At 37.1% G+C, this 26507-nt stretch overlaps 1 protein-coding gene across 2 annotated transcripts in view; it reads right to left on the bottom strand.

Moving 5' to 3' along the window:
- Nucleotides 1-230: 230 nt before the first annotated feature.
- The window catches only part of dnajc18 (DnaJ (Hsp40) homolog, subfamily C, member 18), a 35137-nt gene continuing 8860 nt past the window's right edge, over nucleotides 231-26507 (bottom strand). The window contains exons 3-9 of one of the 2 annotated variants that reach the window (XR_011344846.1): nucleotides 21375-21520; nucleotides 15860-16045; nucleotides 11610-11719; nucleotides 6106-6215; nucleotides 4920-5092; nucleotides 3682-3829; nucleotides 2302-2389 (exon numbers count right to left, since the gene is read on the bottom strand). Coding sequence is in view for 1 of the 2 variants with exons in the window: in XM_069898661.1 (XP_069754762.1) it covers nucleotides 2259-2389; nucleotides 4920-5092; nucleotides 6106-6215; nucleotides 11610-11719; nucleotides 15860-16045; nucleotides 21375-21520 (856 nt within the window). In the remaining variant the exon portion in view is untranslated. Of the gene's footprint in view, nucleotides 2390-3681; nucleotides 3830-4919; nucleotides 5093-6105; nucleotides 6216-11609; nucleotides 11720-15859; nucleotides 16046-21374; nucleotides 21521-26507 lie in introns of both variants that reach the window. The other variant, XM_069898661.1, reaches the window with a different exon arrangement.

Below are 26507 nucleotides of genomic sequence, written 5' to 3'. Positions count from 1 at the left end.
CACTAATTTGTTTCAACAGAAAATTAATATCGATACAATCCCATTATGTTTTCTTTTGCTACATATCCTTGCAAAACCCTTTAATCATCAAAATTTAAATATGGTAGTTTATTTACAATGATCACCTTTTAAAAAAAAAATAATTTTATTCGAGCATATTCAAAATTCCAGAATTGTATGGAGAGGCAATTAGTTGGTCTTCTACAAAGAATATCACAGGAATTCAAACAAAAGCTTTATCTTTTATTTTATTTCATTTCTGTACACTTTAAATATAGTTACATGCAATGTTGTAAACAATTGTGTGATTTGCCTTAATAAATATGTACATTCAATAAATAAACATGCAGAATTCCTTCACTAATACAGGCTTGGAACAACACTTGCACAATACCCTATGTGAAAAAAGTAACTTTCTCCCTCATGGTAACATGCATCGCCTTGATTTTAAAAAGTTAACTTCAATAGTTCTGGTCAAAATAAGTATTTAATCAAAACTTCAATTATTCAGAAATTCTGCTTTATGCCTTTTACTCAGCAGCACATGGGCCAACGCACAGCATTAACAGCACATTTGGAAATATGGAGGCTAAATATTCCCAGAACTGGCTCAGCAAATGAGATTTCAGCTCTAACTCAAGAAATTTCACAGTACATTCATACTATCTCAAAATTAGTTGTATAATATACATGATAAAATTTCAGATATTGCATTTTCAACACATTTCTGATGAAGATGCTTTATTGACAATAGTTTCAGGAAAACAAATATCAAGGAAGTACAGAATTATAAATCTATGTCATAGGTAGTGGTTATTTGGCCCACATATCCACACCATCCCCAACTAGGGAGCAATTTAGGTCAATTCTACTGCCCAGCTGCCAAACCGTAGTCACAGATCTTAAAGTATTTCTGTGTATATCCAAAGACATTAAAATCTGGAAAAGATCTGTGCCTTCCTTATCCTTAACCACATCAAGCTCAAATAAAAAAAGTGATGAACCTTTAATTCTAACTTCTAGCTATTGAACTTGTTCACATCAATAGATCATTACCAATTTGCATCATAAACCAAAAGGCCAAAATGATTGACACTAAAAATATGAAGCTCACATCAAAGATGAACTGAAGCTACAGGCATAGAATTGGAAGTTTTAATTAATGAAATTTAGTGAAATGAACGGACCTCATCTGAGCAATTAAGTTCTGCTAAAAATACTAGCAACACTGTATTCTTAAGTATTAAAGGAAAATGCTATATGCTCAGAAGGTTTGGTAGTATCAGGGCAGAAAGCTGTAACTGTCCATTCATTATTTGCTTTATTTTTAACCAAATACAGTAAATCCCAAGTGTCCAGAATTAAAGCAACTGGCAACCCAACTAACTGGCCAAAAAAAATGAAATAAATAAATAAAATTAAAATTTTGTTTAAAATTGTTAATGTTCTCTGAGGCAAAACACATCCCCCTTCGTGAAGATGGGAATAAACATTCAGCCAGCAGTTGCCCTGCTTGCAGCAGCTGTTTGAATAAATTTTAAATAAAGTTGTGTTTAAATAAAATGGTGACACCCTGCCTTTTAATTCTTTACCTTTATTAGTATTAAACAAATTAGTGAGGCTTTATCTGTAAACTTTAGGGAAGGTGGATTAATTAAGACAGCAGTGCCGTTAGTGCAGCGCCAGCGACTGGGGTTTGAATTTAAATTTTGTAAATTACGAAACTGATTTAAAAAATACTTTACATTTCACACTTTTTTTTTTTTTTTTTTTTTTTTTACACTGTATATTCTTAATGCAGATGTATTAGTTAGGCATTGTAAGAGTGTGTCTCACAGTCAACCAGAAAATTTGCATATCCAGTGACCGCAATCAACATAGGTGCTGGATACTGGGATTTTACTGTAGTAATGTCAAGTAAAAGTCTTAATGGTAACTACTAAACATTGATGTAACTTAATTGCACCATCATGGTGCAAAACTACAGTGATGGATGGATAAATAGATAACTGCAAAAGTTGGGAAAACGTTGCGCAATATACAAAAGGGCTGGAGAAACTCAACAGGTCACGCAAGATGCAAAGGAAGTAAACTTAAGCTTGAGTCCTCTGTCAAGGTACAAGCAAAAAAGTAGGCAAGTGCCTGATGGTTGAGGGAAGGGTGAAGAAGGGAGGAAGAATACAGATTCAGTTCTGGAATTAAATACAACAATTTTAGGTCTTTGCTTATTTTAATCCAGGTATTACATGTCCCTACAATTATGGTAATCTGTTCCTTTGAAGTTCAACAAGTCTGGACAACCTTTCACAGTTCTTGGCCTTGAGTGATTCAGCCTTTTGCTTCAGACGTGCATCCCTGTACAGTGTGGCTAAATTCAGCAGATCAGTTTCTGTTAAAAAAAAAATCACACTTAAATGAAGAGGTGCTTATGGCATTCAACAGTGACTATAACTTACCATGCATGATTAGTGTTGTATTGTTCAAAATATATATTTTTTAAAAATCAAGCTACTACTCCACAAACACTCAAATATACAAGTATATTTTGGTAGATCAAAACTTGAGAGTTCAAGGATATTAAAGCAATTCAAATTTTTTGGCACCAATAAGTGTAGAGATCAGAAGAACACTTTTACATGGCACTGTCTGTAAGCAGTTTGTGCATTTGCCCCGTGTCTGCAAAGGTTTCCTCCCACATTCCAAAGATGTACTGAATTAGTAGGTTAATTGGTCACTTTGGTGTATTCGGACAGTGCAAGCTCATGCCCAGAAGAGCCTCTGTCTGTACTGCATCTCCAAATATAAAAAAAACTCGACTCTGGATACAGGAAAATCAACATATTAACAGAAAATGCTGGACATGCTCAAATGGCTATGCAGTACCTGCAGAGAAAAAACATTTCTGGTCCTATCTTTCAATGATTCTATTTCTAGAATGTGTTTTGGAAAATGTACTTCTTTTTAGGAGGAAGGCAATTCTAAAATAAATCATTTGAAAGATTTAAGTGGAAAAAATACCAAAAAGTGAAATACTTCCCATTGGCCCACACAAGTGGGCTGTCGGAGCATGCGGCGACAGGAACAAATGATATTGTATTAAATATCAACTCCTCCACTCCGACATCACAGCAAGATTCATTTGCTTAAATAACATCCTCCAGACAATGGAAAAAAAATAGAATCCTCTTTAATGGAAATGAAGTTCCTCAGGACTCAAGTTCTACAGTTCCTTGTATGAAGTCAATGTAACAAAATTCATGTTGAGACCCACCAACATTCCCTGCACAAACTCAGTTTGAATCAGTTGCTGCAAATACAGTAAAAATCCTCATTATCCAACACCTACGTGGATTGCGGATACCAGAATGTGATTTTTCCAGTTGACTGAGGCTCATCACTCTTACAATGTCTAACTAATAAGCCCGCATTAAGAATGCACCATTTAAGACAAAAGAGTGCAAAATGTACACTAATTTGGAAAAAATAATCAGTCTTTAATTATGTGAAGTTCACATTAATCAAGTATTTCCCTTAACTTACAAAATTTGAATTGGAACCCCAGTTGCTGGCGCTTTAACAGCATTGCTCTAGCCACCGTCATACTTAACTTCGCCTTCCCCCCAGGTTTACAGATAAAGCCTTACTAATTCACCTAATACTAATAAAAATAAAGATACTTACGATGCAGGGATAGGGAGACACTTCAGGATAGTTGCCCCAGTGGCGAGTGGTACCAACCAGCTCATCATCTTGGTGTCCCGGTCAGGCCCTTGGCGCAACCAGATTCATCTCCATGCCAGTATCCCGGACAGGCCCTCAACGCACCGTCCTTTAAATTCAAATCCCAATCACGAGCGCTGTAACAGCGGTGCACTAGCCTCCATGTTAACTGTGCCACTGACATAATTAATCCCTGCCCCAAGCTTACAGACAAAGCCTTACTAATATACCTAATATTAATTTTAAAAAAAAGATACTTACTAGGTAGGGATAGGGAGAGTTGCCCCAGTGACGAGCACCATCCTGGGCATCACCATTTTATTGAAACAGAACTTTATTGAAACTTTATTCAAACAGCTGCTGTGGGCAGGCATGACTGGGGCACTCCACTAGCTGAATGTTTGCTCCCAAGGGGAGCTGTGTGTTGCTTCAGAGAACCTTTACGCTTACAATTTAAAACTTTTATTTAAACTTGAAAAATTTTAAATGTGTAAATTTAGACATACAGCACAGTAACAGGCCATTTCGGCCCACAAGTCCGTGTTCCCCAATTTACACCACATTAACCTATACACCTTGTAGGTTTTGAACAGTGGGAGAAAACCAAAGCCCTGTGGAAAGCTCCTGCAGACACAGGAAGAACATACAAACTCCTGAAAGACAGCATGGATTCAAACTCTGGTCGGTCTCAATCACTGGTGCTGTAAAGACGTTGCGCTAATTGTTATTTATTTCTTTATTTATTTCTTTATTTACGCAATTGTTGGTTGGGTTTCTGTTTGAGTGCCAGATAATGGGGATTTTACTGTAGTTTGTATTAGGTAGTTATGCAAGATAAATGTTCTTAACGATTGGCAAATCAAAGACAATCAAAATCTATGACCGTAACTGATGTTATTAATAGTTACAATCATGAAAATAGATATTAAAAAAGCTCTTCTTCTAATTGGTATTGAGCTCCCCCTTATGGTTGATTCCAATAATATATCCAGTTCTTTTTGGATAATGTGGGGGCAGAAAGTAATTTAAAATGCAAATATATTCTGAGCTTTTGCCCACTAAATACATTTCCATTGCAGCCAACTGACTAACCAAGTGATTCTATTTTCATTCTCGTGCATTTTTAGATTAAAATACCTGCACAATAAAAATTGAGGACTTTTTCATCAGTGAACTCCTATCTTTAACTGCACACTTACTTTGCTGTTTTTCCTTCCAGCAGCTCTTTTGAAGGTAATCAACATAGTCCTTTTCAATACTGCTTTCCACATTTTGCAGTACTTTGCCTCTGTACTCTTTCTCAAAGCCTCTGTCAACAAAATACGCTACTTTTAAATGTTCAGTTTCTCTCGACAGAATGTGACCCAGTGACCTGAATAATTGGAACACATTATTCAGTTAGCTTACACATCGAAAACAGCACCAAAATCTGTTACATTTATTAAACTATTCTAGGATAAAGAATACTTATTAATATAAGATTCAAAACACAAGTATAATAATGCCACCTTCCCTGATTATTCCCTTTTAATCTGATGTTGAGGTTTTTTGCAGCATTGGTGTTTAATGTCCACATTGTATATTTATCAGCCACAAATGTGAGTTTTGACAATGAAACAGCGGGACTGGATTTTTTCCCCCCAAAAGTCATTTACATTGGGTCAAAAACTACACCTACTTTGAAAAACGTCTGCATTTTCTTGAAACTTCTGAATATCTCAGTGATGAACAGCTCTACCATATTGCATCAAAGCAGTTTTTAAACATGCCAGTTCCATCCCCAGGACTGCTATTAAAATATAACTCTGCCACCTTGTGGTTACATCTACAAAACAGGAAATACTGAGCTGAATTTTATGTCTCAGCTTAAACTCAGTCACGTGCGTACATTGTCCAAAGAAGAAACCTTAAAATGTATGGAAAGGCAGATGCCACCAATGTAGTCTCTAAAGAAATGACAAAGTAATTGGTGTGCAACCCCTCCGTTTGAGAGCAGGACTAGAATCTGGATAGGAAGAAGTCCACCCAAGAATTATTCCAATTCATTTTAAATATTGTTTTCATACAAAATATTTAAGTCTGTAGTTTGTAATTTTAAATCTGAAATCATGCCTTTGACAGCCATCATTATGGAGGCTGCATTCAACGTAGATACTAATGATAAAAGGATTTTTAGCACAACTTCTTTTCAATTAAAATTAGAAGCTGTTACACCAGATCAAATGATCAAGAGAACTTATCAAGCAAACCTAATCACCGACATCAAGATATTTGGTTTCTTCCGGGTGTGTCTATTTAAAAAAATTTATTTTCAAATATCAAGATTTATTTTAATTTAGATAGAACAAAATTATTAAAGAAAAACTTGCAGTTTTAATAACTTACGGTTTGTAGTGAAGACTATAAGGAGGATTGGTCACCATCAACTGGACTATAAGTGACACAAGAACCAGTATAAAAATTGGTAACAGTTGCACAAATGCTGAATAAGTACCCTGCAAAATGAAAGGCAAGTGGTCAGAGAGAATGGCTCTAATCTACTTCAGTCAAAGAGGGTACCATTTATTTCCAACTCTTCTTTAAGACCAAGAATATACTAATATTTCTTAGCAACTCACTTTGCTTATGAGCTTAAGAAACAGGAGGCCAATCAGATCCTCCTTTCTGCTCCAGCATGGCTAATCTTTGCCAATGTTTCCCTGCATTCATTAGGTTCTGATCATTTATTCCCCTTTAATCCCATTAATTTTATCAATTAAGAGTTTGCTTTAAACTCGCATTAATTTATTTGAGCTCCTCTATACCTGTGGCCTATATTATTTCTAGGTGGGTTTCTGAATCTATCCTCATGGAAGACGTTTAAAAAAAATCTTTTCTCTGCCACTTCCTTGCATCCAAATACAACTTTCCATTTTTTAGTTGGGCTCTAAATAAATGTGCTAATAGTTTAACCGTTTACATATCCGTGGAATTTCTTACATTTACATTTCTAACTCGTCTACTCCTGCATTTTACTTTCCATTTCCTTCTCATGTCTTGGTCTTCCTTTGCGAATTCTTAAGTTCTCATCATTTTATCATTTTTTGGCAACTCTACAAAGCTTTCATTTCAAACAGTGCGTTTCTGATTAACCAAAAACCGATCAACTGAAATTCCGAACATCTGAAAGTTTTTTTTGGGTGAGACACGACGTCACAACTTGAAAAAAGTTGAAAAGAATTTTACCCACTGTGCAAAAGTGGGGCTACAGGGAATCAGTTTTACGAAGGACACATTTGACCACAAATTACACATTGAAGGAAAGATAGCACTGATTATTTATAAATTGTCATTTTTTTTGTCATGAATTACAGCAACTTTGTGATAAATTGCATTGTGGCATTCTCAGAATTTGAATTAAATACCACGTTCTCTCCCCGCTCACCCACCCGAGCCGCTCTCTTCCTGCTCACCTGCCTGAGCCGCTCTCTCTGTCAAATACCCTTTCTGCTGGAGGACAATCCCTGTGCAATCTCCTATCACTTGCAGGTGAGGTGAGACCTCAAGCTCCCAGGCAGGAGTGAGGACCTAGGGCTTCCGGGCAGGATTGGCGATGGCGGTGGGGAGGTGTTGGGGAAATCGGTGACAACTGGTACAAGTATTCTCCTGATGCTATTGGGCTGCTTTAGAGAAAATTCCAAAATTATCCGAAAAATCTGCTTATCCAAGATAGGTCTGGTCCCAATCATTTCAGATAATTGGAAATGTACTGTATCATCAACTTCTCAAATGCCTCAGCTGGACTTTTGACTTAAAAGTATTTATTATAATTTTGGACTACCAAATATATTTAAAATGTTAGCAATTGCTGACTACCACCAATCAGATGAAAATAAGTGCCGCGCTTGAACAGAGGAAGGAATGCACCACCTCATAAAGCACTGACCTGCCTGTCCCAAGTCTGAAATTTTCTTTGGTCTCAGCCAAATGGTTCATATTGTCCCATTTCTCATAAATTATATAGGCATGTTGTCTGTGATTCTGACATATTGCTGAGAAGTGAAGCTTTACCCTTTAATGTAGCATTGCAACTGACCATACTCAATAGCAACTCATGCTTTCAAATTTAATTTCGTACCATGTTCTGTTCTTGAACATACTGACCTAAAAAACTTGTTCTTCAGCACTCGCATTCAATTCCAACAATTTGAGTTGCCTGAGATAGCAGTGGAGTCTGAAATAGTGACAACACTTGAAAGGCATCATGATAGGTACTTAAAGGAACAGGGCATGGAGAGATTTGGAATTAATACAGGGATGGGATAAACAGATAGGCATGACTGTTGGCATGGATGCAATGGGCCAGTTTCTAGGACACCACAACTCTAATATGTGTAATTTGGGAAAATTGGGCATTGCTAATTTGTCATTTGATCTCAAAGTAGACTTTGGTGTTCCATCTCACTCCTTCCCAGGTCTCTTTGCTGAAAACTGATTGGTATTTAAAAGTATAAAATATCAAACAGAACAATTATACAATGTGCTACAAAATTAGAAAATTACAAATACGATAATAATTAAGAAATCGAGAGCACATTTTTAATAACAGGTAAACCATAACAAAAAAGGGAAAAAAATTCAAAACCCCCTGCCTCTAAGCAAGGTTGAAAATTGACATATGAATCAAGTACCACCTTCTTTTTGTTAGGGACAACACGGTGCCAAAATTCTAGAAGAACAGTAAATCTTAAGATTATGCTAGTCGTCCATAAATGAGGCCCATGTTGGAATTTAACATTTGAATCCTTGATAGCATATCTATTTTTTTCTAGATTTAAGCAAAACATAATATTTAGCCACTCTGCATGTGTAGGTGGGGTATTCTCTTCCCATTTTATCAAAATTGCATATCTGGCTATCAACGAAGTAAAAGATAAAATTTTGTTCTGAATGGAAGTCAGTAATACATAATCTTTTTGAGATATTCCAAAAAGAGCAATTAAAGAGCAAGGTTCCAATTTTAAATTTAGGAACGCCAATAATGTTTGAAAAACATCCTTCCAAATTTTTTTTTAAGCTAGGGCAAGTCCAGAACATATGAACTAAAGAAGAATCATCTGTTTTACATTTGTCACATAAAGGATTCATATCGGAATAAAAACTGGACAGTTTAACTTTAGACCTAAGTGCCCTATGGATCTCTTTAAATTGTGCAAACAATGCTGTGCACAAAAGGAAGTGGTGTTAATTAAATTAAAAATAGAATCCCAAACCTCATTAGAAAGCAAAAGGTTCAAATCCTGTTCCCAGGTGTTCTTGATTTTAATCTATCGAAGCTTGTCTTAAATTAACCACTTTGACATAAATAAGAGATATTAAGCCTTTATAAGGAGGATGTAGTTCAAAAAAATGCATCACAAATATTCGCCTCAGGGATTACAGGAAAATCAGAAATCTGAGATTGAACAAAGTGTCTAATTTGTAAATATCTAAAAAAATAAATTTTAGGCAAGTTAAATTTGACCACCAGTGGTTCAAAAGATGCAAAAGGTGATTGAATATAATAGGGCTGGCAAGAGAAAAACTCTGAAATCCTAAAACCTTCTAAATTGTGCCCATATTCTCAAACTTTTAAAATCCATACCAATTTTCATTCTTAAGCGATTCACTTGAATAAAGTTCATCTTCAGAAAGCCAAACGGAACAGTGGTTTGGTGTTTCCTAATTGAGATTTTATTATTGGGCGGCTAGTATACGTAACTTGATACTTTTGCTACAATTTGACCACCCTACATGGGTAGAAATGGAATTAAAATTTGCTAAGAATACTTCCATGTTGGCAATTCTAGAGTCCTCTTTATCTTCTTCCCCATTTACATTAACTGATAATCCAGTAATTAAACAAAGAAGCCATTATGAGGTTGAAAAACAAGAATAAAATGGTCCAAACTCTAGGATTTCCAAAAATCATTAAGAAGAGCATACTGGTGATGAGCTCAGCAATTGGAAAGGTACTGGTAGGTCAAGTCAGACCCTCCACTGATGATGACAGGAGAATTCTCATCACAATGAAGAATTCCCTAAATCTGTCCAACAGATCGATCATAAACACTCTTCAGGGGGCAGGTGTTGACGTGACAATAGCCCATTTCATATTGCCAAGCTTTCAAAAAGTTGAGTAAATGACCTGGGTTGCAGTTACCAGGAAGCCATTCACATTGGACCCGATTCATGTGGATATCTCGAATCTCAGGGGGGTTCAACCAGGTGACGCCTGGTCGAGCCGGTTTGCCTGTCCACACTGCAGTCTACCAGGTACCAAGTCAAATCCGCATTAACTCGGCCGGGCTCTGACACAACCGCCCCCTCTCCCCCCCTCCCCAACAAGAGTCAGAGCCCGGTTGACTTTTACCTGCCCTGCCCAGTTTGGGACCTTTCACACTGCCAGATTACCCACTCAACTTTATTTGGCAGTGATAAAGAGATCACGAACAGAATTAGAGGCAACACTGCAAGTGCAAACCACTTATTAGCCACAGAAATAAGTTCGAGCAAATGCCTCCAAATTCATTGGATGTCACTTCATCCTACAGCAAGGCAATGATCACAAGCACACTGAAAACTCAAGGAAACTACCCACCAAAACAAGCAGGAACTGAAGATGGCCACAGTAGAGGCCTGGCAGAGCATTACCAGAGAAAATACTCAACATCTGGTGATGTCTATGAATCAAAGACTGCAAGGGATAGACAAAAAGTACTAAACATAACTACTTTAACATACATATTATCGCTATGTTCCAAATATTACAATGCCCTGAAATGAGGGGACGATGTATAAGAAGTGCTATAATTTCTACATCAAACCAAAATGTATACAAATAACCTTGTCATTAAAGTGCACATTTGAGATTTTATTCATGTGAATTGTTTCATTACAAATTTAAAACTGTGGAGCACAGGGAAAAAAAGTGTTTTTGTTCCAAACATTATAGAGGGCATTGGATATGCATTTGCCCCTTGACAGACTACTTAACATTAATCATTTTGCAACACTGCAGCACTGATTCTCCCTTCGTTCTTAACATTTTTATTTCCCCTCAGCTGAACCCTCTCTCCATCACCTGGCTATTCACTTTAAAGCCTTAACCACAGAACTAGGTGTTTCATTCACTAGATTGCAGTGAAGTCCATTCCAATGGAAAGCATCCAGACAATTCTTGTGCAACACAGTCAATTCCTTCATGTTCTTTTTCCTATGCCAATTTGTACAGGGCTCATGCAGTAATTCAGAGATGACAACCTGTGCAATTCTACTCTTATTTCTTAAGCAAAGCCTAATTTTCCTTCCATTATCAACGGCTCCCACAAGAACTATAGCAGTACATCTTTCCTTATTCACTCCAAGCGTCTTTCCCGCACCCGAGACAATCTTAGCCACATACATTTGTTGTAATGTCAAAGATTCTTTAATTAACATTTTAACTGAGAAATATATTATGCATTTGCCATTTGGAGCAGAGGTCTTCATAACTACCTTATTTACTACCCTCATTTGAAAAGGAGGCACTCACTTCCTAGTTCTTTTACATTCAAAAAGCCAAATGATTCATAACAAAGGGCCAGTTTTGCTCTCGAAGTTATCAATACTCAAGCAGAGAAGGACAAATTCTACAATCTCAGTTACTGTACCACACACGTGATAATCAGAGGTTTGATACGCAATTCATGATCATAAGTACTTAACGTGAAATTGATTTTACAAGCTCAAATCTTCCTGCTCATGAATATAGCACTTTTGGAAGTCCTTCCCCAAACCCAGTATCCATCTACAAAGGGTCAACACAAGCCATTTCTAATCTTGTGTTGCAGAACTGCACCCATCTGAGCTCCTCGATATGTAACACTTACCTGTGTTCTGTTCTCCTGTTCTTCTTCTTCTGCCCTTTCATTCATATGCTGCTGCCGATGGTAAATATGGGTGTACATTGTTCCTCCATTAGTATAGGCATGAATGTTACCTGATCAAAAGACACCACAGGGATGGCCCATGATGAATAATAAAGTCAAATAGTTAAAGCACATGTATATAATATGTTAAAGGTTTCTCCACTTTGTATATGCCCATTTTTTTTGAGAGCCATAGAGTTTGAATGTGATATTCTTTATTTATTGGTACGTGACATTTAGGAAAGGTATCAAATGTGCAATGTCATTATTACATAGAGCCAACTGGGTAAAATCACATTTAACAAAATTAACAAGGCTGCACCAGAGAGGAGTTAACAAGGCAGGGAGGGATGGTGGAAGCTGATGGATATGTTATAGCTAAAGGTTGTTATACGAAGCAAGACCTTTCTAGTGAAATGCAAAGAGGACCGGTTAAAGGGTAGAAAATATGAGCAATAAATAGGTAATTTTAAGGTCAGCAGGGTTCAGCAAGGGGAGCTCCAAGAATCAGTGCAAGGTCCTGTCTTTCTCCTCCAATTTATATAAATGAGCAGGATGGGTTACTACTCAAAGTTTAAAAGATGTTAGCAGATTCCATTAAAAAAAACCACAAGGTATGATAGGGTGGAACGTGAAAGACCATTTTTCTAGGATGAAAGATACAAGTCTACATGATGTTTTTAAACAAATGAGAGTTTCTTCTCAAGACATTTGTGAATTTTTGGAAATCTCTGTCCCAATCACAGTTCAATACTCAGACCAATTGATGCTTTATCTCTTAAAATAATGCAAAAAATTGATACGAGGCCAAGGCATTAACATAGAATCCAGCAGCAGGATCATGTTGCCAACACCTGTTCTTATTTTTGTTGATATCCTACTCTTGAAAGGATTTGTTAATTGGCCTGTAATTAAAAACCAGGAATTTAATCTCTATTAGACAAGTCAAAAATATATATTTTTTGATGTTCTCAAAATAATTAGATTTTATTGCATGGATCCTTTAGCTCCCCTTGTTGACCATAAAATGAAGAATGAGAACTTTGTAACAGATTATAAATTAGAGACACAAGACAACAGAGAGTGGAATTGAAAGGCAACAAAATATTAGAGGAATTCTGCTAGCATCCATGGGAGGGAAATAGTTGACATTTCAGATCAAAACTCTGCTTCAAGACTGAGAAAGGGTGAAGGATGACATAAATGAGAGGTGGGTGGAGTTCAGTCACTAATGCATGGAAGCAAAGGGAAAAGAAGGAGGGGTGGAGGGAGATGGGAGAGTGAAGGTAGAGACAGCTGCAAGGAAGAAGACAGATAAAACCAAGGGAGGGATGGTGGCCTGATGGGAACAGTGGGAGGAGTGTATAGGTGGTGGTTAGGGAGAGGAAGAAGAACTAAATGACATGGACTGGAAAAAAAGGATGGGTGAAAATCAGAGTCAAAAGTTTTACAGCATGGAAACTGACCATTCAGCCCAAAAGGTTCATGCTGACCAAGTTGTCTACTCAAGATAGTCCCATATCCCTCTAAACCAGTGGTTTTCAAACTGCCCCCCTAAACTCACATTCCACCTTAAGTGCTCTATGATTGGTAAGGAATTGCTTAAAGTGATATTTGAGTGGGAAGGTAAAGTTGAGAACCAACTCCAAACCCAATTGTTACTGAAATATTTTGCTTGAGAAAAATTGTCATTGGCCCATTCTCTTTGGAGTTATGAAATCCTCCACATAACAAGTCAATTAGGTACGATTAAAATAGTGGTTTTCAAACCTTTTTCTTTCCACTCACACACCACCTTAAGCAATCCCTTACTAATCACACAGCACTCATGGCATAGGGTCTTAAGGTGGAATATGAGTTGGGGGCAGGTGGGAAGAGTTTGAAAACCTCTGCTCTAAACCTTTCCTCTCCAGTTTTCTGTCTGTCTTTTAAGTAGCAATTGTACCCATCTCAATCACTTCCTCTTGCAGCTTATTCTATGTCTGGATGAAAAAGATTCTCCTCAGGTCCCATTCATCTCTCTCCCCACTTGTCTTACATCTATGCCCTCCAATTTATATTTCTCTACCCTGAGAGAAAGACCTTATCCATTCCCCCACACAATTTTATAAACCTCTATAAAGTCACCCCTCAGCTATCAATGTACCAGGGAGAAATGTCCAGCCTCTCCTTACAACTCAATTCCATCACTACCAACAATATCCTTATCAGAAAACCAAATTGATGAGGAAAGAAAGGGATCTGGGGGAAGGGCAGTTCTTGAGATTGGAGAATGCAACATTCATGCCACTGGGGTGTGAACTACCCAGACAAAATAGGAGGTGTTGTTCTTCACGTTTGCATTTGGCCTCATCCTGTAATGGAAGAATGGGAATGGGGAGGGTAATTAAAATGGCTGGCAACTGGGAGCTCCAGCTGGCATGATGACTAAACACAGGTGCTTGTCAAAACTTGAATGGTCACATTGAGAGTATTGAATGTAGTACACAGTGTAGTCAATGCAATAAATTATACCATCTTTGACTCAATTAAGAGTAGAAATGTTAAAAAAGGTTTCTCAGGTTATGCATTCTGAAGATAGATGAAGTTTCCCTTCATGCCGAAATCAACTAATCCAAGTTCAAATAGCCTGTTTCCACACATGGCATTCAGTATTTTGTATTATCAGATTTAAAGTCCATCTACTTATGATGACCAAAATATTAGAACAAAATTACATCCAACCAAAACAATCAACCTAATCTTCACTAACTGAATTAATCCTGACTTTGATTATATTGCACAATTTATTATTCAGCTTGGGTGGTTTTTACATGAAAGCTAAAAACTAAGTTTCAAGAAATTGTCAAGTGTAGCATTTACAAATTCAAGCCTTGATTTAAAAAAAAGCATAAAAGATAAAATGCCATGCAAAAGAGAAAACAGAGAGGGCACAATTAAATTTAACACCACAAATAACAGACAAGAGAAGTGATTGGAATGGTAACCTGCCAGCCCTGGACAACAGCTGCAAGAGCCTTTTGAAAGCAAGCCAGGACGATTTCAAACCAGTACACCAGAGTTTTGCTTTGGAATTGCTGTTCCAGCTGGCATTGATCGGTCTGCAATTGCTTAGGCCATTAAGCATAAAAATCAATCTTAAAAAGTTATATGTCAAATAACTCTAGTAACCCAAGAACAGATTGAGTTAAGGGCATAGCGCGGACAAATTTCTCTGGAAACGATCCGCAATACTATCCCTGGAACTGTGTCTAAATTCCTGATAGGCATTTAACTGTTCACTTTAAAAAATATATATATAATTAGAAGTGTGACACCGAAAGATTCAACACACCTGAGTTTTGGTAAATGTAATTACCTCACAAATCACTAAAAACATTTCTTGTCTATCCAGACACATCTATTCTAACCATGTAGCTTTTGATCTTTACTTCTTTATGCTGCAGACGGATTATACTAATATCATTAGTCTAAAGACTAACTTTGGCATTTAATCACTTCAATAAGAAAGAGTGCCTGAACAATGTAAGAATCTCCTTCTCCCTAGCTTCTAGGAGGGAAAACTGTCCAAGTTAGTGTTATTGTCAAACTTGCTCTTTCCAAAGTGAATTTCATGAATTGAAGATAATACCAAGTACTCTTAGTCACTTCTATAATGTTGACTAGAGCTTGTACATAGAATGATCTGACAAATAGCAATGTGATGACTAGACAACATTTATAGCTATTAAAAAAGATACAAATTTGATCAGGATACCGGAAAGAATTCAAGTCGACTTCAATAAAACTAGCAGTTGGTTATCACCTCACCTGAAAAGGAGTACCTCTGAAAGAACAGCAATGCTCCACTTGATGAGGGATCTGCACTGCAAGAAGGTGTCACACTGTACATGTATTCAAGAATGGGACATGAACCTCAGTCAACTATTTGACTGGGAAAAAAAAAAAAAATCACAACTTACAGAAGTTTTTTTCCCCCCAAAAAGTGAAAAATAAAAATAACTTTATAGCGACATTTTTCCATCAGCATGACACGAACAGTTTTACTAGAGATTCTATCAAGAAATTTCCATATCTATTCATGGATGGTGTCTGACCTGCTAGGTTCTTCCAGCCATCTTTGTCTGTTCATGATACAATTCTAATTTAGCTGTCAATATGAATACTATGCACAAGCTTATCTTTTTGCATGATCATTTGGTAATACAAACCAGTAGGGAATCTTCCACAAAAAAACATGTTGAATACATCTTCAGGTGTTATATCTGCTTCAAATTCTCTGTAATAGCTGGAATTATTGGTGCAAGGACTGTGGATGATTGTCGATTCCTCTCTATGTTGATCATAGCGTTTTCGTTTTTCTGGATTGCTCAAAATGGCATAAGCGTTTCCTATTGCTAAAAGAAACATCCATCAATTCAATTTCTAGTACAGCAAAACTCCCATTATCTGAAATTCACTCAACTAGAAACTCAAACAACTGGCAAAAAGAAATAGATAAACAATTTCAAATAAATAAGACTGGGTGGATGGACATCACGGGGGAGCGCTGAGACTTTGTTGAGTTCAGCAGGTTTGCCCCACTGAACTTGCAACGCCCCTCAATGCATGCGCATTCTTTTCACTATCGCCACTTGTGTGGAGGTGAGCTGGGTTGTCAGCACAAGGAAGGTGTGCCGAGGGCCTGACTGGGACACTTGCATGGCAGTGAGCCAGGTTGCCTTGGTGAGGATGGAATCAAACATCCAGCCAGCAAAGTGCCCCGGTCGTGTCCTGCTCACAGCAGCTGTCTGAATAAAGTTTCAATAGAGTTGCGCTGGAATGAAATGGCAGCACCCAGGATGAAGAGTCGGCCAATGCTGCTCATCACTGGGGCGACTCTCCCAAAGTGTCTCCCTATCCCTGCCTCGCAAGCGACTTTATCTTTATTATTAGCAAGTATATTAGTAAGCCTTTATCTGTAAACTTGGGGGAAGGGAATTGATTATGATGGTAAGATGGTTAGCGCCACACATAGTGCCAGCGACCGGCATTCGAATTTAAATTTTTTTAATTTACAGGAATTTCTTGATTAAAGTGAACTTTACATAATTAAAGACTACAGTATTGATTTTTTTTCTCAAATTACTTTACATATTGCACTGTCTTCTGTCTTTTAAACAGTATATTCCTAATACAGGTGCATTAGTTAGGTATTGGAAGAGCAAGTCTCAGTCAACTGGAACATTTGCATTTCCAGCATCCAGGATCCCGGTAAGTGCTGGCTAATGGGGATTTTTACTGTATTTGTGTTCTTATTTTGCAAAGAGCTCATCTGTTTGACCACTTAAAATTTACTTTAAATATTGTAAGTTCAATTGGTAATTAGACAACTAAAACATTAGATCAATGGTTCTCAACCTTTTTCTTTCCACTCACATACCACTTTAAGTAATCCCTTTGCCATCGGGGCTCTGTGATTAGTAAGGGATTACTAAAGATGGTATGTGGGTAGAATGAAAAAGTTTGAAAACCACTCTTTTAATTGTACCTAATTGACTCGTTATGTGCATGGTTTCATAACTCCAAAGGAAATGGGCCAATGACAATTTTTCTTAAGCAAAATATTTCAGTAACAATTGGGTCTAGAGCAGTGATTCTCAACCTTCCCTTCCCACTCACATACCACTTTAAGCAATCCCTTCCTAATCACAGAGCACCGATGGCATAGGGATTACTTAAAGTGGGATGCGAGAGGAAAGAAAAAGGTTGAGAACCACTGCATTAGATGATATATTCAAATTAGGTGACATACCTTTACTTATTAATTTTTGGAACAGAAGAATCTCTTCTATCACTCAATGAGATCAAAACCAATGTACAATTTCACTCCACAAACCTACATTTGCCTTTTATCTTTTAATACATTTGTTAAACAAACATCTATCAGTATCAGACACAAAATAAATCACTAAATTAACCCTGAACCTCCCTTTCAGTTCTGGTCCTTTTCTATCCTGTGGGTTAAGAGAACTTTCATATTCAATTATTTTCTGCACACTTTGTTACACCTTAATGACATGTGGCTGAAAGGTTGGTGTGGGACCAGGGGGTCAGATTTGTGGATCATTGGGATCTCTCCAGGGAAAGGTATGACCTGTACAAAAAGGACTCGCTGCATCTGAACTGAAGAAAGACCAATATCATGGCGGGCAGGTTTGCTCGAATTGTTAGGAGGAGTTGAAGTTTAGTCATACAGGTCCTTCTAGCCCATGTCAGTGCCATCCAAATGCTCAAAATAAGCTCCAACCCCCATATATTTTTGAAAGGTAGAAGGAAACTCATGCAGACATGGGGAGAGAGAGTTGTAGTGGATGGAAAGCAGTGGAGTTCTGCAGTGATCTATTCTGGGAACACTACTTTTTTGTGATATTTATAAATGAATTGGACATAGAAGTGGAAGGATGAGCAAATGATACAAAGGTTGGAATAGTGTTGACGGTTGTCATAGGTTACCACAGGATTATAGACAGGATGTAGAGTTCCGCAGAAATGTGGCAGATGGAGTTCAATCTGGATAAGCATGTTGATGCATTTTGGTAGGACCTTGGGGTGCAAATCCATAGATCACAAGGTCACCGTGGAGTTTATTAAAGGCATTAAAAAAGCCTATGGGATGCTGGGCTTCATTAATCGGGAGATTGATTCAGGTGTCATGAGGTAATGTTGCAGCGCTACAAATCTCTGGTAAGACCACACTTAGGATAATGTGTTCAGTTTGCTAGTCACCTCATTACAGAATAAGGTAGGGAGGGTTTATTCTTTTTGGTACATATATATGGGTCAGTATAACTTTGTGGGCTGAAGTTCTATTTTCTGCATCCAAGTCACTCAAGAGAATTTCACTGCTTCCTGCTTTGCTCTGTTCTGTCTGTTTAGGTCTAAAGCAAGTGGTCTCACATTGAAATTCAGTTATCAGCTTTTCCCACTTAGTTTCCTAGGTTATGTTGTAAACTACATTGCTCATCTGCAGAGGTTTACATCTCTAGCAGGCATACATGGCCTTCTAGCCCATCAATCACAAAATTCACAAATAGTGAATAGTTAGGTCCCACTGAAATTGTGGACCAAAAGTCACACTTGTGACGGCTTGCCCACTCAACAGGAGAACTGGCTCAAGGAGTCGCAGGCAAGTGTACAGCAGATCTGACTGTAAAAGGTCTGAGTGTGGGCCAAGCCCATAGCCTGGTGGCTGATATCAGTTCCACCCTGCAGGCCACAGGGGTTGCTGGGAGAAGGTACTTATGCGCGCTGCTTTTGAATCAGTAAAGCAGTTGGTTCAACTCACCTTTGACTCTGCGTGGGCTTTTGCTCATTGCGTGACGAGACACTATTCTCAATTCCTGCCAATCACCCAACTTCCTTATCAGTTCAACTATCGGTCTTCATTTGCACAAATTTGGATGATGATAAGATCTTATTCTGAAGAACTTTGACAAAATCCTTCAGAATGTTTGTAGAATTTATCCATTAGATTACTTAGGTCACTTTTTCAAAAATACTAATTCATTAGGCATGTTTGTTCTTAATTTTGCCGAGTCTGTTCAATTGAAGATTTTAAATGTTCATTGTTCATCCTTCATTTATCAATTTAGTAATTTCCTATCAACAAATGTTAGTATAAATATTTCAATTGATCCTCAGTCCCTCCTCAACCTTCTTAAATTGTGGATCACACAAGCAATTTAAAAAACTAAACAAAATTCCCTAATCAAGAGAATTTTGGACTATTATATTTAAGCCTTCTCCAATATTCTCATTTACTTTCTTTAAACCCTGGGGCAGAAACATCTGGTCCTGGGGATTCGCTCATTATTTTCTTCATAAATATTGTTTGCTTGCATTAAAGTTGGTGGATCCCCATCCCTGATTCAACACGCCTGCCATTGTCTTATCAACTAATAATACTTCCAATATCAGTTTTAACAGGGGTCATCTAGCTGTTGAGCACAATTTTATAATTGCGGAATTTGTTGATATTGGTATACTTGGAATACCAACAGCTACTTCATTTTTATCCCCATCAAAATTCAATCGACCTTGCTTGGATAAATGTTCACAGACTAAGCCTGCTAACTACATCAGGAGTAAAGTGACAAAGCACAGGTACTCCCTGACTTACGACTGTAATTGGGTCCGAAGAATCGGTCGCATCTTAAAATGGACTCAGTCAGAATTTTGCCTGCACGCGTGGAGTACTGAAGTCTTAAAATAAACTTTTTAAAATCAAATCATTTTTTTCATCATAGATTTGACAATAACAACTTAAAATTTCCTGAATTTGTCGATCAACCTTAGCAAATCTTTCCACATTCTGCGAGTTAAGGAGGCGAATTCAATATCCTTAGGGCGCTTAATTCTCATGCGTGCGCCAACTAAACTCCAATAAGTGACCCACTGCGCACGCACCAACCGAAGACTTATGCATGCACATAGGAATCAAGATGGCCATGCCCAGACAACTAACAAGGCAAGTACACATTTTGGCTCTTACGCGCCCTGTATCCCTGTTATAATTTGTCAAATACAACATAATTCATGTAAACTTTTTTCTTTATTTTTTTAAATTTCCGGTTGTATGTGTGGATGGACGCAAGTCACATAGGTTGCAACTCGGGGAGTGCCTGTACATCCTTCAAGCCAATTCCAGAACATCCACCTCACCTATCACTGAGCAAAGAAATACAATAAAGGATAATCAAGAAAGTACTTATGGGGAAGTGAAAATGTGTCTGACTACAAGTTATGACCTGCACAATGCTTCTTGATTTTTCCAATTTTTAAAAAAATATCAAGTAATACTTTCAGTATTTCTTTGTTGGGCAAGAGGTTAAATGCATTTCAAAATGGGAAAGATGCAACCAAAATGTCCCTAATCCAGTAATTTGCAATATTTAGAAGGAAGGCAATTCATCTTTTCACAAATTGAGAACCTGTAACATTTATTTCTTGGGTTACTGAGCAGGACCAAAGCTTTGCTAACATTCAAGAACATTTTGGACACTTGGTGAAAGAAAAATGAGAGTGAAGTAATGTGATCAATGGTGTTTCAATATCTAAATGGATAAATGGCCTATGAATTTATGCATATCTAACATAACATACATTACACCAGCTCCATCACATGGCAGTGGTGATGAGGGAGGCCCTAGGATCTTGGCAGTACATCAACACATACAATAGGTGCCGCCAGTCCTAGAAACCACCATTTCGGCACTGAGATGTCATACCACCCAGTCCAGTCGTCCAACAACATTCCTCACAGGAGGCTTCTTCACACAAAGCTCAGTCAATCTTGGTTGCACAAGGGGCAGCAAAACGTAGAGTTCATGGTAGGTTCCTGTTACAGTCCTTTGCAACCACAGTGGATATCAGGTTTGGTGAAGGAAATACCAGTAAGGATCTAAACCAAAGTACTTAGAGAATTACAACAAATCCACATGCTTCGGAGCAGTACTACCCAGGGTTTAGTGTACAGAGAGTTCACTGAAAACAAATAATTTTTGAAAACACATTCACTGATTAAATTAGTAATCAAAATAAAACAAGCAACAAATTTTCAAAATTGATAGAGGTTTTCAAGAATGCAGTTAACTTTTGCCAGTTTTTGTAATTAATTTTCTATATTGCTTTAATTTTCTATTATTGGTGGTGTGATTTTGATGCAAAATTACATTATCTTTCTACCTTTAAATGCATCTGTTGCTCCAGGTGCACAGTTTTTATCAGGGTGGAACTTCAACGCCAGCTTTCTATAGGATTTCTTCAAATCTTCTTCGTCAGCATCTCGATCAACTCCCAAAATTTCATAGTAATTCTTACATCTTTTAATCCTGCAAAACATTGACATTAAAATTCAACTGATAACCTATGACCTGGCAGTTCATTTCAAGAATTAGAAGTAATAGCTCATGGAGGCAGAAGAATAGGATGATGAAAAATGCAAAGCCAAATGACAAAATTTGGTTTATTTTCCAGAGTTTGATCCAAAGTCTTAACAAGAATTGGAATCAAAATGAAGACAGCATAGGCAAAAATAGATGGATTTGCTAAAGTAAATTAAACTTCAATTTGAAGTTGTATTCTATTTACACCTTCTTTAAAAAAATCATTCTTTTGTGACCCAGGGCCTGCCACATCTGTCAGGTGTATATTGGTACAAAGAAGCTCAAAGATCTTTATTGTGAACTTACAAGTGGGAGTATACCTTATCCTTTACCCTCCCCCTTATCTTCCAACCATCAAATAATTAGCTGCCGTTCAATATTTGCATTTTTAACTAATCTGCCAAGAAATCAATTTCCACTTTACAATTTTTTAAAAATCTCAATTGCCAGACATCAGCAAACAAGCTGAAACACAAGAGTTAAGATCAAATATGCATACCATTTTTATGTGAAAGTAACTATTGGCACATCAACATGATCAGGAATCACACCATCATGAAATTCATCATCATTTCTCTGATTACAGAATGAACCAAGTACAGTAATCCCAAGCAGACTTTAATGTGACAGCGTAACAGAAGATTCTAGCTATAAAGAATCCTTTTGCTTTTACAGAAACTCGTGAACCTACAGGTTGCTTTTGATACAAAATATATCAGTAATGTTGATCTATTTTTGTACATTTTCAATTCAAAAAAAGGTCAAATTAAAATTAACATCCTGGCAATTTAAGTCACCTACAAGGTGATCCCACCACCTGACACACCTTCCTCTCTGCACCTTCTGCAGGGACTACTCCCTCCATGGTTCCCTTGACCACACATCCGTTCCCAGCAATTTCCCCCTTAGAACCTACCCATGACTGCAGGAAGTGCTACACTTGTACCCACACCACCATTCGGGGTCCTAAACAGTTCTTCCAAGTGAAACAACACTTCACTTGTGAATCTGCATGGGTTACCTATTGCATCCAGTGTGGTCTTCTCTACATCAAAGAAACTGGACACAGACTGGGAGATCATTTTGCGGAGCACCCTTGCTCTATCTGCAACAATGGTGGGGATATACCAGGGCCAACAGTTTAAATTTTGCACCCCATTCACACACCAACACGTGCACTGCCAAACAGAAGCCATCCTTAAATTGGAGGAGCAATGGCCTAATATTCCATCTGAGCACACTCCCATCAGATGGCATTAACATCAACATCTCCAGTTTCCATTAGGTTCTATTACTGCGTGACTTCCTGAGTTTCTCCAGCATTTTTGTGTAAACTTTAAGCACAATTTCTGCAGATTTCCTTGTTTAACTCAAGTTAAAATTAAGCAACCAAGGCAATAACCGACCTAGGTTCTTTGTGGAAGTAGAAGCAGTAAGAACCTTTGCAGAATAATTTCCTTCAGTTAAGGAAGACCATCAAGTTCAAGTCCTCAACGAAAACTATAAAGAGAGGTGGTGCAGATACAGCTTACTCTAAAGAGAGTTGCATCGATCCAGGCTTTAATCTGTCAACAGGAGTTACGGGGATCGAAAGGAGCAGAGTGAAACGGTTATAATTAGTAAAGATCAAGTAAATGCTGACCTTGAGGCAGAGGGTGACAGATTGTTTCCATGAACTTCATAATTAATTTCTTTTCCCGGGGGGGGGGGGGGGGGATGGGGGGCGGTTGGTTTGGGGGGAGGTGTGGGTCAAGATGTTTTTTTTTCCTTTCTTGCCTTATCCATTATGGCCCATATTGTGGCAGGAGCCACAACCCGTATGGTGGAGGGGAGTAGTACTCTTTGTTATTTATTCAGTATTTTGGGATGGGGGGGGGGGTTATACTTTGTTTTCGATTAATATAGTAATAATTCATATATTGTTTTTTTTTCTTATTATTTTTCTGTAATTTTTTTTCTTTGGGACAGACTTTCACAGGAGTCTGCTGGGTTCGATGGAGAAAGCCTGGGAGAACAGGACTGAAAGAGACTAGGATCCAAGATAAAAGGATGGGAATAATACATTAAATTTTCTTGGTTTTAATGTTAATGTGCTGAATAATAAAATTAAAAGGAAAAAATATTTGCTTATATGAAACTAGATATTGCAGTTTTACAAGAGACTCATTTGACAGAAAGAGCATTTGATTAATTTAAGGACTTTCATTCTGAATTATATCAGTCCATGAATAATAATTTTTTAAAATCTCAAATAAACCTACCTAGTTTAAATGTTCAGGAGCAAAGATATTTGATTCTTCTTTTATGGTAAGGGAAGTTAGCAAAGTAATGAGTTTATTACAATGTTATAAGTCACCATGGGAAGATTTTAAAAAAAAAGAAATGTAAAGATCATGGATTATGGAAGTGTTAAATCAAGCATTGAAGGTACATTCTCTGCCAGATTCTATTTCAGTTGCAATTATTTACTGTGATACCAAAGGATAAAGATCCATTGAAATCACCATAATATAGACCAATTTCATTATTAAATGTTGCTTATAAGATGGTAGCGAAAATGTTAGTAAATAGATTGGCAAAGTATTTACCGAAGTTAATACATATGAATCAAACTGGATTTAAAGATCAGAAATCTGCAGATAATGTGGCATGGTTGACTACATTTAGCTCAAAAGAGGGGAGATTTGAGTGTTGCAGTGGCTTTAAATACAGAAAAACAAAATGATAGATTAGAATGGGATTTCCTCTTTTTTTTTTAAAGTTTTGTTAGAATGTGGGTTAGGATCAATATTTATAGTTTGGGATAAAACGTTATACAAAAATCCTAGTGTAAAAGTAGAGACTAATGATCAAATCTCTGCAACTTTTCAGTTGACTAGATCATGTAAACAATGTTGTCCATTGTCACCAGCTTTATTTATTTTAGCAATTGAATCTTTAGCTTAATAAGACAAGATTCAAAGATAATTGGTATTAAGATGAATCAGGAAGAATATAAACTAAATTTATTTGCAGATAATGTTTTGATCTCTTTAACAGATCCTTTAAATTTCTTGTGCCAGATTAAAGTTGGATTAAAAAAATACAGGGAGGTATCTGGTTATAAAATCAATTGGGGGGAAAAAAAAGTGTAATTATGTCTTTAGTAAATAGGGATTATACACAACGCAAGACAGCAATTGATCTTAGATGGCCAGAAGTTAGAAAAAAATATTTAGGTATTCGTCTGCATTCAGAATTAAAAGAATTATTTAAATTATTCATTATTATTAAATAAAATAAGAATGATTTGGAAAGATGAAATACATTACCCACTTCAGGTACACGATCCTTTATCCAGACATGTAAAATCCGGAAAACTCAAATCCGGCAAGTGGGGAGAGAGGCAGCAGCGCAAGTCAAGTGGGCGAGGGTGAAGACTGGCAGTGAGAGTTAGGCAGCCCGGGGACCAGCAGCGTGAGTCAGGCAGGCGAAGGGGGTGGGGGGAGACGGCGGGGCGACTGGAAGGGGGTAGCAGTGGATACGGCAGCACAATTCGGGTGGGCTTAAATCTGGCTTTCCGAAATCCGGAAAAATCCTAAATTCAGAACACACTGCCCCCCAAGGGTTTCAGATAAAGGATTGTGTACCTGCACTTTAATAGGTAGGGTAAATTGTGTTAACATGAATGTTTTTCCTAGAATACAATGTTTTTCCAATCAATTCCGATTGAAATTCCTCTTTTTTTTTTAAAAAGTGCTTGTGTTAGGAAATTCTTATGGAAAGAGAAAATGGCAAGGGTTTCTTTGTAAAAATTAACATGGAACTTTGATTTAGGAGGTTTGCAGCTCCCCAATTTTATGAACTATTATAAAGCAGCCTAGTTGTCTTTTATTAATGTACAGCTTGGATAAAATACCAGCTTGGGTAAAAAGGAATCAATCCCACAAGACTATTTATAAATGGAATTCAAGATTGTTAACAATGTATAGACAAACTTTTATATTTGAAACATCTAAATGAGTTTGGGAATAAGGTTGATAAATCTATTGGAGGAGGAGGTTTGATTCTTATTTCAAAATATTCTACTTTCTATGAGAAATCCATTTCTAATAATTTGGCAACATTATGGGATTTGGAAGATTGAGGACTGTTTTGAAGGAGGGAAATTTATTATTTTTAGTAGAACGAAGGAGAAGTTTAAGGTATCTGAGGGTACCAGATATTGTTATTATCAAGTTATGAGATGATTACGTTAAAATTTTGGTCAAGATCCGTTATTGCCAGCAGGGATAGAAGAAGTCATTGTTGTGTAACGGTGATAAAGAAATTTACTTCAGTAATGTACAGGTTGTTACAAAAAGTCAGAAAGGGATTCATAATTCAAGACAAAGATAGGAAGTAGATCTGAATAAGCAAATAGATGAGCGCAATTGGATTGAGTTGTGTAGAAAAAGCATGAAAAGTACAATAAATGAGGTATAGGCTGGAATAATATAATCTTATTCATCAGTTATATTTGACATTGCAAAAGCTAAATAAATTGAACCAGAATTTCTCAGATTTATGCTTTAGATGTGGACAGGAAGTTAGTACATTTTTACATTCTATTTGGCAGTGTCCCAAGGTTAACAAATAATAGTGGTTATATTCCTGCAGGATCCAATGCTATTTTAATTGGGTGATATTAAAGGGGTTAAACACAAATTAAAATTGAATATGTATCAAGTGAAATTTGTTCAAATTGCTTTAGCAATAGCTAGAAAATATATTGCTATAACTTGGAAGTCTGATACAGTCTTGGGAATGGAAAGATGGTATGCGGAAGTTCAGAATTGTATACCATTTGATAAAATTACACAAGAGATAAATATCATATTTTGGAAAATATGGTGCCTATATTTACAAACTGTGGGTATGAATATTTAAAAGAATCTCAGACATTCCTTTTCTC

The sequence above is a fragment of the Narcine bancroftii genome, chromosome 9 (assembly GCF_036971445.1).
Source record: "Narcine bancroftii isolate sNarBan1 chromosome 9, sNarBan1.hap1, whole genome shotgun sequence".
Lineage (NCBI taxonomy): Eukaryota > Metazoa > Chordata > Chondrichthyes > Torpediniformes > Narcinidae > Narcine > Narcine bancroftii.
This window is presented reverse-complemented; position numbering and strand designations above follow the sequence as displayed.